Raw genomic sequence first — 18412 nt, forward strand, 5'->3', positions numbered from 1 at the left:
GCACATACTGTTTTAAATTTGTGTAGCTACCTTTCTCGTGAAACTTTATCAAAGGCTTTCTGGACCTCTAGGTCCAGTTATATATATAACTAGACTATGCTATGCCTTCTTAGGATGTTACTTCCTCAAAATATCAGAGGTCAGTCAGGGGAGATTTGTTCTTTCTGAAGCCACGTTGGAATATAAGCATTCCTCAATGTTGTTCCTAATGATGAGTTCCATTATTTCGCAAACCTAGATTTGTAGTTATCCAACTTCTTTTTAATGGATTTTTTTGAAAATAGGTACGATGTTAGCTTGCTTTCAATCCAGTGGCATTGGGGATCATTGGGGATTTATAATTTGGAAACCTTTAAGCCAGACTTGTCCAATCTTTTTGCTTGGGGAGCCACATTTCCATTTTTTTTCTCACTCAAGGGGCCGATGAGCAGATTTCAGAAAGATACATGAATTTCAAAAAAAGTTGAGTATGAAGAAAAAAAACAAAGAAAAAAATAAAGCAATGTCAAAGCAATAAATTGATAATTTTCAAAAAAAGAGTAATTAATAAAAATGACCATTAAAGTGTAAGAGGGTGAGAATATGTGTTTGGCTCACTCCCAGTCTCAGGGTGCTCACTCAGTCACCCTCACCCATTGTGAGAGTGGGTGAGAGTTTGTGTTGGTATGTGGGAGTGAGGGTGGCTGAGAATCCTGAGCCTGGGAGTGAGCCAGACACACACACACACTCTCCATCTCCCTCACACACACACACACACTGACTCTCTTCCTCTCTCACTTTCTCACACACACACACTCCCCCTCTTTTACACAGCCAAGAAAACAAGAAATTTTAATATTTTTCTGTTGGTAATATCACTGTCATATTTCTTATATACTGGAAGACAGGCTGTTGGGGATTGTAAGTATGGTAACTGGAGTAAGAGACAGAGTGACTGCAAGAGTCTAAAACCAACAGTAGGAAGTGGTTTTGATATATTAATGTACCATGAGGAAATTCAATCAGGGTTTTACATTAAGCAATAACAGGAGTACAGGAGTAGTTTTGAATTGAGTTGTTTTAGTTCAAAGGGCCATATATGCAGGTTATAAAAGGTGTAAGGTAAAGATGGGGTAAGTTTATTTTTTTAATGTCCAGGAGCTAGAGTAAAGGAACAAGTTTAATCATTTCTGGGAAGAAAGTTTTTCTAAAGAGACCAGTTGAGACAATAGAGAGTTCAAAGGGAAGGAGCACATTTAAGGAAATAGTGAAGTCTATGTGGGGTGGCTGTTTAGATCTCCCAGAAGACAGCAGGATAGCTGGTCAGAACTCCTAGAAGACAGTATGAACAAGGCCGGACCTGGAGAGCCAGTTGCCTCGGCCTCGGAGGACACCCCAAGGTAAAAGGCACTTTGTGGTAAAAATTACTGGAATTCTATAGATTTTAAAATCAAGAAGGATAGTTGCTGAACAGAAAAGGAGAAGGTTAGCTCTGAGGGTAATTAAATTAAGATCTTTTGGAACTGTTTTAAAGTGCTGTTTACTGTGTGAAACCATTCCTGTGTTTAAGTGTAAATGTGTTTAATTTTAATAAATGTTTACTCTACTATAAAATCATCTCCTGATTTCAGAACCTCTCCTCATACTATACAAATTGCAAAAAACATTTTGGAAGCTGTTTCAAGCTTCCCTTTGGGATTTGGGCAGCTCAACATTTATCATTAGCTGTGCCATAACACACACACACACTCTCTCACTCACACATACTCTGTCTCACACACTCATTCTCTCCCTCACACTCTCTCTCCCTCTCTCACACGCTCACTTTCTCCCTTTGTCTCTCACACACACTTACTCTCTCACACACACACACATACTCACTCTCTCCCTCTCTCTCTTCACACACAGTCACTCTCTCCCTTTCTCACACACATAGGCACACACTCATTCTCTCCCTCTCACTTACACATTCACTGTGTCCCTCTCCCTCACACCCCTGGTAGCAAGTCTCTTCACTCCCCACCCGGGCCCCATAGCCTCCTTCTCTCCCTGGGCCCTGCAGCACCTTCTCTCCCCAGGCCCCACAGCCTCCCTCTTTCCCCTCAGCCCCACAGCAACTTCTCTGTCTGCCCCCCACCCCTGCCCAAAATCCTCTCTGCAGCATACTTGCTGCCACCGGTGATCACTATTCGTTTACATTTGCTGCTGATAGGCAAACAGGGGAGGGTAACAGCCTATGGTTGGAGGAGCAGCCCTTGCAAAATCTTTAACTTTACTTACCTCTTTGACGGGCATTTTGAACAGTGACTCCTGGAGCCAGATAGAATGGTTTTGGGGACCATAATCCAGCCCACAGGTTGAACAAGCCTGCTTTAAGCCTCAATAGTATGTTAATACAAGTGATTTTATTTTTTGTAGGTTCAAAGTGTGTGTGTCACGGGCAAGCTCAGTATTTGTTGACAATTTCTAATTGAACTTGAGAACGTGGTGGTGAGCTGCCTTCTTGAAGTGTGAAGTCCATGTGGTGTAGGTACACCCCCTGTGCTTTTAGGGAGTTTCAGGATTTTGACCCAGCAACAAGTAAGGATGGTGATAAAGTTCTAAGTCAGGTGGCTTGGAGGGGTTTGTGTAGGTGGTGGTGTTCCCATGTGTTTGCTGCCCTTGTCCTGCTCGGTAATAATGTCACAGGTTTAGAAGGCACTGTCAAAGGAGCTATGATGAGTTCCTGAAGTGCTTCTTGAAGATAATACACACTGCTGCCATTATGGGCCAGTGGTGGAGGGAGTGAATGTTTGTGGTGGTGGGTGGGATGCTAGTCAAGTGGACTGCTTTGTCCTGGATGGTGCTGAGCTTTGACCAAGCCATTACATTTCTGTGGAACTTCCTATGTAGGATGACACCAGTTTTCACTGGTGGATATTTCCAGAAAATAATAATTTGGTACATCTTTTTTAGTTCATCCTCAGATTCAACTTCATTTCCGCATTATTTTTGATACTAAGTGTTACATTTTTAGAAAATTAACTTTTTAATCATCTAATTTTATGACATACTTCTCTTGTCAATTTTTTCTGCTCTCTTACTCATGATGGAGATAATTCCGTGCCTGGGCTACTGTTCTATGATGCTTCCTGGTCATCAGGCCTTTTGAATCTGAGAAGCATCATGACCAAGCTGCACCCAGTCGGCATCAAACACACCTCACATACTTTCAGGATAATTTGAAAAGCAGGCACTCTGACCAATTTCACCTGAACAAGCCAGGTGTGCTGAGGCCAAAAGTAGAACTCTTAACAAACGTGGCCGAAAGAGCTAAACTCCAGCGGTGAGGTGAGAGTAAGGATTAGCTAGTTTAGCACAGACTGTGGATTAAATCCAGGATCAACTGACTGCATGAAATTTGTTCTGATCTGAGCTAGAGTTTACTTACTGCTTAGGAAGCAAGGCTCTTCTCTTTGCTGTAGTAATTGCAATTTCATTCATTAAAAGATAATCTAAAAATCAAATTGATTTTTGATAGAAATAAATTATGTTTGATAATAATTAGTTTTTGACTCCTGTGGAGGAAAGAATAACAATCAACCAGAAAGGGTTGGGTAAACATAAGGAAAATGGGAAAATTAGAACAAAGCACCCAAGTTCAGTATGATTCCATTTTCTGACATGCAACATTGCATCAGAGTTTCACCTGCCATTTTTCCTCATCTAATTATGTTAAATGTTAACAATTGGCTAAATTCCATTTCAAAAGTGTTTCTTAAACCGATCAGATGCTTGATTTTAAGTAATGTGACCTTGCCTGTCACATATCTGGATGAGTTTTACTGAATGTCAACACAATTCCAGCTTTAAAGAATATTAGAATGCAGTTGAATAGTGGTAAAAAACCGGCAGTGTCATAGAGTGAAACATGTCTCTTGGCTGGGTTCACTTAGCTTATTTGTATACATAATCCCATGAAGGACATGTTAGGAAATAGTGTTTATTGTGAGATTGACTCAATCAACTACAATGTCTTGTTAATCATCTAAGGTATGCTAGAAAACCTTAGTATTTACTCACTCACTCACACACACATGCAGAATTGGGCTCATCTGCTAGAGGCCATTCACTAATGTTCAGTTTCAGTTCCGCCAGGATCACTCTGCTCCTGACATCATTACAGCCTTGGTTCAAACATGGACAAAAGGGCTGAACTACAGAGGTAATGTGAGAGTGACTGCACTTGACATTAAGGCCGTATTTGACTGAGCATTGCATCAAGGAGCCCTAGCAAAACTGGAGTCAATGGGAATCGGGGGAACACTCTCCACTGGTGGGAGTCCAACCTAGCACAAAGGAACGTTGTTGTGTGTGTTATCAGTTTCAGGATATCACTGCAGGAGTTCCTCAGCGTAATGTCCTCGGCCCAACCATCTTCAGCTGCTTCATCAATGACCTTCCTTTCATCATAAGGTCAGAAGTAGGATGTTTGCTGACGATTGCACAATGTTCAGCACCATTTGCAGCTCCTCAGATACTGAAGCAGTCCATGTCCAAGTTCAGCAAAACCCAGACAAAATCCAGGCTTGGGCTGACAAATGGCAAGTATCATTCGCATCACACAAGTGCCCAAGTGCCAAGCAATGATCGTATTCAACAATAGAGAATCTAACCATTACCCCATGACATTCAATGGCATTACCACAGCTGAATCTCCCACTATCAATATTCTAGGGTTCTCATTGACCAGAAACTGAACTGGACTAGCCATATAAATGCTGTGGCTACAAGAGCAGACTTAGAGGCTAGGAATCCTGCGATGAGTAACTCACCTCTTGACTCCCCAAAGCCTGTCCACCATCTACATGACCAGGAGTGTGATGGAATAGTCTCCACTTGCCTGGATGAATGCAGCTCCAACAACACTCAAGAAGCTCAACACCATCCAGGACAAGCAGCCTGCTTTATTGGCACCCTATCTATGAACATTGACTCCCTCCACCACCACTGCAGAGTGGCAGTGCGTACTATCTACAAGAAAGACAGTAGGAACTCACCAAGGCTCCTTAGACAGCAACTTCCAAACCCACGATTGCTATCGTCTAGAAGCGTTCTTCATTGCAAAGCCTACAAGCTCCCATCGATGTTAAGAGCAGCTCCCCGACCAGTGGCGTGGTGCTGCTGAAACGGAGCTCCGGCACATCCAACCAGGAGAGCAGAGTGCAGTGGAGCGGAGTACTGGGGTCCTGGGGAGGAGAGTCTGCTGAGAGGTCTGGGAGTGAGCCTCTGTAGAGCAGGGCCCCGGGTCATGGTTAAGGGGGCTGGGGGAGGGGGGGTGTTGGCAGTGAGCAAGCGGCTGACTGCTGAGTGTGAGTGAGTGAGTGTGCGTGTGTGAGAGTGAGACCACGAGCTAGTGTGTGGCAGTGAGAGCGAGAGTCCCCAGGAATGAGTGAGTGAGTGAGAGTGAGAGCGTGAGCGTGTGTGGGACTGACAGTGAGATCCGTTTGTATCTTGGAAACATGCCCGCTCCTACAGGAGTGAGCCGATACGGACATCTGCCTCCACCTAGGCAGGCGCCACTTGGCATTTCAATACAGTTGGCTACCCGAAGTGTTCAAGGGGCAGCCGTCATCGCAGTAGTTTGTGGTGTACAAGAGTGCGCCACCAGCTCACCAGGAGAGAGCACACTCTGCTGGTAAATCCCTCATCCTAGCTCTGAGGCATCGCCAAGTCCGTCCACTTCAAGCCTGCAATCCCCCGAAAGAACAATGTACTCTGCTTTTCAATTAATGTCCTTTCTTCCTTTGTGCTATCGTGAGAGCAAATCCGGCAATAGCCATTATGATAGTAGTTGATGTGGCTCTCACATTGCAGAACGTTTTGCTAAAGTGGCCCTTGCTTGAAAAATAGTGAAGATCTCTGGTCTCAAAGGACAAGGGCAGCAGATGAATGGGAACACCACTACCTGGAAGTTCCCCTTTAAGCCACACCATCTTGACTTGGAAATATATCACTGTTCCTTCTGTTGCTGGGTCAAAATCCTGGAATTCCCTCCCTAACAGCAATGTGGATGTAGCTACACCATAGGCTGCAGCAGTTCAAGGAGGCAGCTTACCACCAACTTCTCAAGGACAAATAGGGATGAGCAATAGATGCTGACCCAGCCAGCAATACCCACATCCCATGAATGAATAAAATAAATCCCCATCGTCAAATAAACTGCTGGCATTCACAACTTAGGCTCGCCAATAAAGAATGGCCAGTTGCATGAGCTATTGGAAGTTGCTAGTGATTGTGGAACTATGGGTTTCTGTATTCAGGAGAGACTGAACATTGGAAAAACAAAAACTATGTTTGCAGTTTTTTTTAAATAAAGGATTTTTTGTATTACTATATGTTTAAGTCTCAGATGGATCTAGTTCACAAGTCACCAAAAATAATAGTTATGAGGACTAATTTATGAAGTGGTGTAATGCAATTGTGAAATGCTTAAAAAACCTGTCAAGGAAGGATGTAATAATGAGGGTAGGCATAGATATGGTAGTATAACTGGCCATCTCTTTAAAAAATCAAAAGTAACTTGCTGTTGACAAAATGGATGATTGCGCATCAATCTTACCTGTAGTCATTTTACAAATCTACACAGCCTCATGCAACAACACAAATCTGAACTGTGTACAGTACCCAGAGTTTATAAGCCAATCTTTTTAATCAGGTATTAATTGGTCAGTTGGTAGTACAGAACTTGAGCATTGCTGAAAAAAAAAGGCACTGTTGAACTTTTTGTCTTGTACTCATCAGGACAGATGCAAGAATACCAAATTTAACAGGTAGCATCAATTTATACTGCATGAAAATAGGGTGCTGATTGATTGGCAATTGACTCTGGTCAAGGTGTCACGATAGAGAATGCAACAGGTGTGCGTTTCGCTGTGTCTCTCTCATACTCACAAATGGGCCCAAGGCCACCAGTTTCAGACCCAAGTTTACTTCTAATTACCGCAGAAGGATAAGGTATCTCAAAAATTTGAGCAGTAGGTGAAACAAGCCATTTCACGCTGCAACTATGCAGTAGCAACACGTGGTATTTTCCACTAACAGGATGCTGCCATCAAGCCAAATAAATGTTCTGCTTACCACACAAATTAGCAATGTGGTATATGAATTTCAGTGCCGGTGCGATGCCTGGTACGTCAGCCATACATCCCGATGACTGGCAGATTGTACCAAATAGCACATGCCTTCGGCTGTTCGCAAATGGCAGAATACTGACTGTACTCAACCAACACGTGCTTTTAAAACTCAGAACACGTCCAACATGAGAAGTGATTCCGTGATTAGACAGCACTTGCTGAACAACACTGATTGTGCTAAGAATCATACTAAGAGAAAACTTTAATGGCATGTCACCTTTTTCAGCAATACCCCAGTCAGATATTGTGGAAAGTGCAAACTGAAAATTTTCATTTTACCTTGATGGCATAGCAGCCCAGACTGGTAAAATTATGTCAGGCTGTCTTTTTAAGGATACCTACTTTCCATTTCTCCATCCTCTCAGTTATTTGGGCTGGTGTTGGTCATAAAATCTATAAAATTATAACAACCATTAAAAGGTAAGGAAATGTTAAACTTTCTGCTGTACTACTTGGCTCATTCTAGAGACAATAAGACATTTTCAATTCGAGTCAAGTTGCCTCTTCAATTCTAATTTTAGATAGGGGGGTTAATAAAGATCAACAATTTAGAAACACTAATTTTTTTGAAAGGTCTCCACCATAATACACAAATATTTGTGTCTCATGATTTGCACATCAGCTTCTCCATGAAGGCAGAGTAAAAAATCAGTGGTTAATTATTACATATACATACACACTTCTAGTAGAAAATGCAATAGAAACTTCCATCAGAGGAATGCACATTCAGGTGCTGGTGGAGGTTATGGAGAGGTAAAGCCATGGAAAGATTTAAGCAGGAGAATTGGTCTTTAAATTTGGAGGCCAGGGAACTAGAGTAGGCCAGTGAATACAGATGAATGGCACTTGGTGCTGTATAGCATAGATGCAGTAGAGTTATGAGACATGAAGTTTGTAGAAGTTGATGGCTTGGAGACTAGTCTGTAAAGTATTGGAGTCTGAAGGATTTCAGCAGGAGATAGGCTAAGGTAGGTAATGTCACAGATGCAAGTGTGACAAGAACGTCTGAATTTGGGACGAGGCACCATGGCTGACAATTATGGTGCAGCCTGAGACAGTACACAGGGAGGTGTAGTTGGTAGTGAGGGTGCAGACATTTTACATGGAGCAAGTTATGGCTCATTTAAGAATGGATAGCAAACAAACAGTGAGAGGGTTGAGAATTGGTGCTGGTTGTCATGTATATGTGTATATGTGGAAGTAGACCTCATATTGGCAGATGATGTAGTTAAGCGGCAGCATATAAATTAGTCAGTTGCTGGAGCCTTTCCCAGAGAGAAATACATTATATTCGAACTTGGAAAATCTGAGAAAGTGCACCCAAAATTCATAAGTGGTATAAGTATTACAACACAGTCCCCGAAACGTATAAGTGGACAGACTATTACCATTTACTAATCAACACACCACTACTACCTTTAAAACAGGGATCTCAAACTAGAATGTTCAGCTTGTTACAATATTTGTAAATTACAGGCAAAACATTCAAAAATTAAAATGAAAAATGCTGAAGCATGAAAAAGTTTTTTTCTCAACAAGACTGCAATGAATTGAACAGGCAGTTTTAGCTTTACAGAATTAGCTGGAAAGCCATTACGTAGAACAAAGTTATATAATAGCAATTAATAATCGGCTCTGATTGGCAAATTAGTCTTCTGGGAAAACAGAGCATGATTTTGAAAGGGAAATTTATCAGAAAACTCTAATCTTTAAATTACACACAAAACAACCCTCATGAAAAGAAACTAAAATATGCACCAAAATCTTCACAGGCTATTATTTGAGTTCACATAAGCTGTAGCATTTTACATGTTGATTCTACATTTATTGCAGCTTCCCTTAGTACTAGTCATCTCACAAATTGCAAACACAGTGTATTACTCAATTTGTCAATGAAGATGGAATTTAAATTAACGGAATCAAAAGAAACTCAAATATTTTCATTCCCTAGTACCCTTTTATATACACAAGACAAAATTCATTATAAACATGCTGTAAGAATATTATCTGCACCACGAGGCAGACTGATTACAGTCCTGGGAATTTTCATATTATATGGGACATTCACAAAGTCCACAAATAGTTGGCTTTCAAAGACTACGTTGGCATGAGGATTGAGCGGGTTTTAAATGGTCTTACAATGTAGGCGCAGATTTCATCATGAAGAAAATAGGCAAAACATTGAATACTATTGGAGTTGTCAAGCTAAAGAACTGTGTTCTAGTTCTAACATTCCAAAAATATCTATATAGCAAAAATATTGATTCACCAGAATAAAATTGTTCTTGTTTTATTAAAGAACCCAATAGTCAGTGGTAAATTACAGCTGTGACGGAGATTGCTTAATTAGTATGAGCCAAAAATGTATGTGGACTACAGTTGAAAATCTACTTACAAGCTTGCAAAAGCAATTAAAAACCTTTGAGATTAATGTTCAAATTTCTTAATTTGTATATGTACAAACAGTACACCCTTCCCCAGTTTAGTTGAGAGAGATGATCAGTGGCTCATCACAGAATTATGGTGTAGGAGGCCCATCGTGTCTGCACAGGCTCCCTGAGCATTTTAACTTAGTGCCAATTTGCTGCCTTTTCCCTGTAACCCTGCACATTGTTTCTAACAGGCCATGGTAATCAATTGGGACTATACAGTGCCACAATAAAAAGTAGCTCATCAGAGCTGAAAATTCACTTAACTAGGGAATTGTAGATATATTTAGGCGATGAAAGGGGAAAATCAGGAGACCTATCACCTTGCTGTTCTCTCACACTTTTTAGTTCTTTGATGCTGAGGCAGCAAGATGAGTTTCTGGCCTTTTGGTCATCATTAGTGAGTGGCTAATGGAAATCTGGGAAATGGAGAAATCAGATAGGTTTTGTATTCATAGATATAAACAATAAAAATTTAAAGAAGAATCTTCATTTCCCAAATTGTGCAACATATAGGTGTATATTTCCAGAAAATGTAAAGGAATAAAGTACATGGTATATATTTACGAGTAATTAATTTGATCCCTTGACTGAAAAACTCAAAACTTACTGGTATAAGTTTCATACAACTACGAAATAAATCAACAGCCTTTTGAGGTTTCAGAAATCCACTGAATCTTTACCTTGTCAATAGTATGCAAATCCTTCAATCCTTTCGGTGAGCATCACTTTGATTTCTCTACATTTTCCAACATGGTTTACTATTGGTGTTGATTCACTCCATTTAGATCACCGTTTGCTCATAGAAGTTAAACAACTTCAAATATACAGCTGACCCCAATGAAGACAAGACTGATTTGCCAAGAAGCTTTATACTGGTGTGATGATATACATATATAATCCCATTACCAATGGAATTCCATACTTTTATACCTATATAGTGCCCAGACTTAAATTTGCAACTTTTATAATATGTACAAAGTCAAGAAGTTCTTGTAAACTCTTAATTTTGAATATCTATAAACAATTTTTACATTCCATTCACCTTTTAAACACAAAATATTTAGTTCCAGAAATCAACTTTAGTTGAATAGCTCTTGCTTTGTCTAAATTATCACTTCCATAAGATAATTTTATATAAGACAACTCCAAACATCATTAGACTCTTTTTACAATAGTATATAAGTGAGCTCATCATGCTTAGCTGTCATCAGCTGAATAGTAACATTGCTTTCACATTATTGGAATAAAATTCATCAAGAATTCAAACTTAAAGATCAATAAACTTTCTGCGCAAGTCACCTTAAAATTTCTCCTTCCAGTTGCAAGTACTTCCCAAAAGTGTTGTAAAAGTAGAAGAAAATAAATAGTGAATAAAGGTATTTACAAGCCAAATAGGAAACACAGTAGACAAATAACTTTTGAGAATAAGTTGGTCATAAGGCAGATTTCCTCTCCACAAAGCCAACAACTGTCTTCTCTTCATGAAAAGGCTGGAATGTCAACTTAAATATCTTGCCCCATCGATCTTTATCACAGTCCAGGCCAGCCATGAAAATATGAAGCCCAACCTGATGATCGTGAAGTGCTTTCATCTTCTCCTAAAAATAAAACAAACCTAAATTAATGAATGTAATGATGCCTACCTTAAAATTAGGAGGTGGAAACTATGCAAGTTGGTAGGGAAACAATGAAAATGGCATGACTTCATGTAGCTTTGTTTGGTTGAACAGGAAAAACTGCTCATCATGCAAAATCCTTGGTCTAGCAAGTGGGTAACACACTTGCAAACAACCAATGCTGCTTGCAAATTTTGGAAATGCACAATTACAGGTAGATATAGGACTCACTGACTTTCTCTGTCCAACCAACCAACCACACACACTTTAAGGGCAGCACGGGGTTTCTGCTTGATCCTTCACTATCCTTGGCAGCACAAGCTAACTTCAGAGAAGTCAATAAGCAAGCAAAATAAAATTGTAAAATTTTAATGTTAGTTTTTCCCTGACTGCTAAATCTCCTGTACCATCGACAAAAATCTCCCATGAGTTAGTTATTTTGCCCTTCAGCCAGTAGATGAGGGAGATGTAGGCTGATTTGCCTTCTCATCATTTTCCATTTGGAAAAAAGCATCTCTCCCACAAAAGACTGAGAATTCACTATGTGAGAAACAAGCGTGAACCTTCTTTTTCCTGTCCAAGCACAGAATATTGCATACTTCGATACAAAGCTTCCTTCTTTAAGTCTTTAGACTGGTGAACTCAAATTTTAGGGAAAGTGCTTCCAGATGATGAAATTTCTGAATTTTTGGCACTATGTTCCTTCCGTACTATACATATTAATAAAAATAGATTTTCTGCAATAATGGCATTTTGGGTAGCAGACAATGCTTGGATTGGTCCCTGGGATGAGTCAACGGTCCGAAATTTGGAGTAAAAACATCAGGCCAGTTGTGGTATCTATTCACTAAAAATGTCATTCAAATTTGTGTATTTTACTATGATAAGTCTCGATTATTGCCAGACAGCATCTCCGGCACTGAAAACGAACTTTTATAAGTATGGAGTCTAATATTCTCAGGCTTTAAAAATAGTTGTAGATTTATAAAAATTGAAATGTAAATTTCTAAATATTTTCTGGTTCTTATTTCTCTCTCTCTCAAATGTTTTTTTTTTGGTTTTTGTACATGGTTTGCCATTGAATTTACGATCCTAACTTTTACTTCCTGATTCAGGCATTGCAGTGCTCAGTAACAATTCTCAAATTTGATTGGTTGAAGAGATACACAGTTGCTTGCCATGTTCACACAGGTCCCAGATCCCCAGTAGAGGGCCCTGCACCCAAACAGCTTTCTAATTACAGCAAGTTTGAGTGCAAAACCCCATAGAATGTCTGTGGGCATGTGTAAATGTAATGTACGGCTGGTGCTGTTCTTTCACTACTGAGAGCTGACTGCAAAATCCTGCCTAATAAGGGGCTATGATAGGACAAATAGAAAGTAACTGTTTCATCTGCCAAGGGGTCAATAACCAGAGGTCATATTTCAAAATAACTGATAAAGTAGTAGAACTGTAACATATTATTTGAAAGGGTGGTGAAAGGAGATTCTACAAGAATTTTCAAATGGCAAAATTGGGCATGTACTTGAAGCGTACCAATTTACAGGGTCATGGGGAAAGAGCTGGGGGTGGCCAAGGAAATACACGGTTGCTTGCCTTGTTCAAGCAGCAACTAGATCCACTGTAGAGCTGTTTTGGCTCTTGAACAACTGCAAGTTCTAGTGCAAAAGCCCAAAGAATGTCTGTGAGCATTTGTGTAGTGAATGCTTAATGCAGTTTGTCACTGAAAATCCAGGCCAATATTTGCAAGGGTACTACACATAGAAAAGTTTGAAAACCACCGATTTAAGATGCAAATGATTGTTCACAAGCTGTTCGGAGTCCTCACTTATAGAAACATGCAGCATGGAGTTTCGTTAAGTTTCAAACTTTACCTTGAGCTATAGCAGCCAGCTTACTTTTCTCCTCTGGGCTCAGTTGTAACATGGTGTCAATTACTGGGAGCAGGCTTTGCCTCTCACTGCCTGCATTTAGGAATATGAACTTTAACATAACATTCTTCAGATACTCCAGGTTTGCGATAGACTTCTCACGTTCCTGGTTCCTTTCTAGCCTCCTCACTTCATTTTTCAGCAGCTATGTGGTAAAAGAAGACTCCTTTACATTGCATATCAAGTCAGAACACAATCAGGAAGGAGCATCCAATGAACTTGAGCATTCCACGGGTTATAACATTTTCTGTTACTTCACAAAGCCCCAGGTCAGATTTCACAGCTGTCTTTTTTCACATTGGCAGAAGTCCAGTTATAATAAAGATAATGGGTTTTTTGCTTGTGAATTTGGCACTGTCATTTTAAAGGGTAATTCAATTTTTCAGGACAAAGTTTGAATTAAAACAAAATAATTTTTATGCTAAGTAATTGAATGAGCTCATCTCAGTCAGGGCAGCATTTGGGGCATTGTAATTGGCCTCAGTACCTCAGCCAGGATTTGTGCCCAATTGCTAGCCTGTGACTCCTAGTGGAAAGTACTGTGTGGATATGAGGTGTTGAAACATCCAATTCATTGACTTTGCTTATGACCAAGAGAAATGTTACCAAATTGTATCAAACAATTGCTAAAAGAAGTTAGGTCAGATCAATTAACTGCTGTGCTCTTCCTAAACGTCTGAAGACACCAATGCAAATCCATTTCTGATATGCAGGTTAACCTCAGCCAAAACAAGCTCTCAAACTGTCAAAACCTCATCCATTCGTCAATCCAGGGAGTACACCAGTGTTTGGAGCAGGATCAGGCATGAGCTGAATTATGCGGTGCGCTGTGGTCCCTGTGCACCCGGCTAAAAAAAAATCAGTGGGGCGGGGGTTGCTCACCTAGGGAAGGAACAGCTGTCCCACAGTCATTTAATAACCAATTCAATGTTGATAGGCTGGAGGTGGGGTTGCTACCTTTGAGCAGCATATCCTGCTGAGAGCTGTGGGTCAGAAGCCAGCAGCTCTCAATGTACCTTTGGCGCCAGTGGGGAGTGGCGGCTACTGTCAGGCGATGAGGCACGCTGCAAATGGATCAAAAGTTTGCAAATGTTTGGGATTGGCGAGGGGGGTGGTTGCCAGGGTTTATGGGGCCATTGGGGGAGAGCAATCTAAGGGTGTTTTTGAAAAATTAAAGTGGGGCAAGCTGGCCAAATGGAGGTGGGCTCACCCCCAAACTTTACACTGGGGTGCGGGGAGCCCACCCTCAGTGTATAATTCAACCCTATGCAGAATAATAAGAAATCTTTGAAAACGTGGAATTTTGTGTAAATTGGTTCAGAATTTTACCTCATTCAAAGTCCATGACAATAAAAAAGCTATGTTTCTTTGTATGAAGTTTAAGTTCTTAATAATAAAAATAATTACCAAGCACTAGAGGTAACATGAAAAAAAAAACTTATATTTTTGTTTATTAACGACATGAACCCTTCAGTGTTATGTCCAGTTCTGGCTACCATGATACAAAGGAAACACAGGATGAATTAAGTTGAGATGAAAGGCCTTTCATGTGGCTCAGGTGAAAGGTCCTTAGAATCAGCTGGACAAAGCAAAGATCCAATGAATGTGTCTGTAGGATAACTGGAGTGAGAGCCTGGTGTTGGCAACAAGAAGGTGTCATGATGAAATATTAATGTCTATAATGTTACTGGAAATTATTTTTAAATTGGTATAGTAGGGTCTGTGTCTATGTGTGTCTTAACTGGATTAAAGCCAGCTAGTCTGGGTGCTTTGATGTATAGAAGTTTCAGATGTTAATTAGATAAACTTAAGGAGGAGAAGGTAAAGTGTGAATTTGCTTTAGTGGAATAAACCATTCAAAAGAATGTGTAAAATCTTGCACCTAGTTGGGAGATGCCAAGCAATGTGTTTATATTACTAATAAAATAGGTGGAATGAAAGTATTGTTGTTAGGAGAGGTTAAATTAAAAAACCTAGTAATATTAAAAATGTACTTTCAAAGAGGAAGCTAGGTTTAAAAAGGAGTTTGTGTGTGTAAGTCAGAGGCATTTAAGATATAACCAGTCTGAAAGCCAACAACTGTCTGCAAAGGAACCAAATTGCAAGGAACCTCATTTTGAATTCATAAGGTCAAATGTGCTTTGCCTGGTGTGTTTAAAGTCTATGGATTATTGTTGCCTTGGTGAAGATTTACCTGGGAGTGATTAATTTGGGAGTTAGTTTAAAAGTTATGATGGTTGTAATTTGTAGACATGCGTATGTTATTAATTTATCAATAACTTAAACAATGTTTAATTTAGTTTTATATAAAAACCCTCGAGGCTTGGTGGTCTTTTTACTGAATTCAGAGCTGCTTCTCAAACATACCAATTGAAAATATTGGTTATGATAGTTGTTCAAGTTTCCCTCTGAGATTTAAACAACTCAGCATTTACCAACTGCTGTGTCATAACAAAGGTGAAACATCAGGAAAGAAGAGGCCAGGTTGGAGAGGGCAGGTTGGGTGGACATCATCAGAAACTGGATGGAGGGCAGAATGACAGCGGCATGCAGAATTTCAGTGAAGAAAGAGAGAGATGATTATGACCCCTTGTGGACTGTGGCTAATTATAGGTGGATGGAATAGAAGCTTAGGAGAAGGAGTAAGTCATTCAGCCCCTCATGCCTGCTCCGCCAATCAACCAGATCATGGCTGATCATCCATCTCAACACCATTTTCCCACACTATCCCCATATCCCTATGGATATCATTAGTCTCTAGAAGTCTATCAATCTCTGTCTTGCACATACTCAAATGACTAAAATTCCACAGCCCTCGGGGGCAGATAATTCCAAAAATTCACAATCCTCTCAGTGAAGAAATAACTCCTCATCTTAGTCCTAAGGCTTGCCCCTTATTCTGAGACTGTTTCCCCTGGTTCTAAACCACCTAACCAGGGGAGCCATCCTTTCTGCATCAACCCTGTCCAGCCCCTTAAGAATTTTGTAAGTTTCAATGAGGTCACCTCTCATTCTTCAAAACTCTAGATAATACAGGCAGAGTCTCATCAATCGCTCCTTATAGGACATTCCCACCATGCCAGGAATTAGTCTGATGAAGCTCTGCTGCACTCCTTCTATGACAAGTATATCCTTCCTTAGGAAGGTTCCAAAACTGTACTCAATATTCCAGGTGCAGTTTAACCAAGGTCCTATACAATTGAAGCAAGATATCTTTACTCCTGTACTCAAATCCTCTTGCAATTAAGGCAAACATACTATTTGCCTTCCTAATTGCTTGCTGCACCTGCATGTTAGCTTTCAGTGACTTATGAACAAAGACACTCTTTGGATTTCCCAATTTCACCATTTAAGAAATATTCTGCACCTCTGTTCCACCTAACAAAGTGGATAACCTCACACTTATCCACATTATATTCCATCTGCCATGTTCTTGCCCAGTCACTAAGCCTGTCCAAATCCCCTTGAAGCCTCTTTGCATCATCCACACAACACACATTCCCATCTAGTTTTGTGAATGGCCTCTCTCATTCTTATCTTCTTCAGAAGATATCTATTCTAACAGACTGCAGCTTCTAGGTTTAAACACTAACTTCAAGACAGGAATACACATCTGACCACATAATCTTAAAAGTCAACCTACTTGCATATGATTCTCTCTCCTGGCATCAAATGAAGATAACTTCAAACAAATATCAGATTCATTAAAGAACTGAAGCACATTTCATTTTATACTCCATGAACAAATTCTTCAAAATAAATGGATCTTGCACCATTTAGCCAGTTACTTTAGTGCTCCATTCCACTGTGTGCATGGACCCACCGTAATTTGTTCCATAAGGATGGCGTTAGTAGCTTCAGTCTCACGTAGAAGCCCATTTAAATGGTCAATACTCTTAGTAGCTGTGCTTAATTTCTGTGTTATTTCCTCCTTGGTTGGCTCTGGCTGCCATTGAGGAACATCTGCAAATCATCAATGGAACAGTAAGGACAATTTTCCAGTTAACCTAGATATAGAAATATTTTAGTTGCTTTTCTTAAGCCTTTTTCCCCAAGAGAAAACCAATAATAGTTTTCCTAATTCCTCAATTCAAATCAAGTAGGTTTAGCAGGTATTTTTAATTTACAATTTTATACTTCTCCCAATTTCCTTCCCTCCATAACTTACACTGTTGTTGATTGAGAGCAAAAGCAGTTGACATGTTTCTAGACATCTACTAATACCGTTCTCAATCTAAACTTTAGGAAGCATAGAAGTGGGGCCCCAAATGGTTTATCCTTATTATTTCCTTTCCTTTTGTTGAGAAAATGTTTGCCTTCCATAGCAGTTTTGAGAGGCAAAGAATACTATTTCAGACAAATAAGAACCATTTAGTAGGTTTTAAGGATGGTTGCCCTTCTTTATACCAAAAAAGTAATTAAATATAATAAACTAAAAATGAAATAATTTTCTGTAAAATAATTAATCGCTATGGCAGAAAGTACAAGACTAAGTTTACGGCCTTAAATCTTTTGATCATTTTTATGTCAGACATGTACAAATATAGTAGTCTGAAAAGACAAGTTTACATATTAATGACAATTCTAGGTCTGTTGCAAATTCACAACTGTCAACCAACCTAACACAGTCTCAGGGGAAGTGAGCAATTGCTCAAGAGATGCAACTTGGGTATTTGTAGAAGATACCGACTCTGTTTCAGTCATCTCCATTCCTTCTCCTTCTCCACGGTCAATGGAATTTAAATCTAATACGGATATGTCCATATTTCTTCGGTCACGCAAAATCTTCCCTGGTGGCTCAAGTGGTGGAGGATCTTAGGCAAAAAAAAGGGGAAAATCATACTGGTTCTTCCACATGGTGATGTGTAACATGAGAAAAAGAATTGCTACTTGTAACACTAAATGGACACTATGGAAATTCATACAAGATGTGATGGGTGACGTTGTAAAGGATGAGATCAAAATCATTCTTATCTCCTCAAAGTGGCATAGTATACAATCAGAATATGTTAGTCTTTGTTTTTGATCAGAAATTACACCAATCATGGAGTAAATGTGCTTATTTACATTAAGTTAAATATTAAACACCTATCACCGTACTGTTTCTAGCAGTAACTAATATTTAGTTGCAAGCTCTGGCCACTGAATGGGGAATTATTTTTATTTGTTCATGGGATGTGGACATAGCTGACAAGGCCAACATTTACTGCCTAACCCTAATTGCCTTCGAGGTGGTGGTGAGCTGACTTTTTGAACCATTGCAGTCCCTGCGGTAGATC

At 39.8% G+C, this 18412-nt stretch overlaps 1 protein-coding gene across 1 annotated transcript in view; it reads right to left on the minus strand.

The window, feature by feature from the left end:
* Nucleotides 1-6651: 6651 nt before the first annotated feature.
* Nucleotides 6652-18412, minus strand: part of LOC121284040 (GRIP and coiled-coil domain-containing protein 2) — a 78219-nt gene continuing 66458 nt past the window's right edge. The window contains exons 20-23 of the mRNA XM_041199003.1: nt 17753-17947; nt 16957-17096; nt 13077-13278; nt 6652-11184 (exon numbers count right to left, since the gene is read on the minus strand). Coding sequence (XP_041054937.1) covers nt 11117-11184; nt 13077-13278; nt 16957-17096; nt 17753-17947 — 605 coding nt within the window. The 3' untranslated portion in view covers nt 6652-11116. The remainder of the gene's footprint in view (nt 11185-13076; nt 13279-16956; nt 17097-17752; nt 17948-18412) is intronic.

Source organism: Carcharodon carcharias, chromosome 11 (assembly GCF_017639515.1).
Source record: "Carcharodon carcharias isolate sCarCar2 chromosome 11, sCarCar2.pri, whole genome shotgun sequence".
NCBI lineage: Eukaryota > Metazoa > Chordata > Chondrichthyes > Lamniformes > Lamnidae > Carcharodon > Carcharodon carcharias.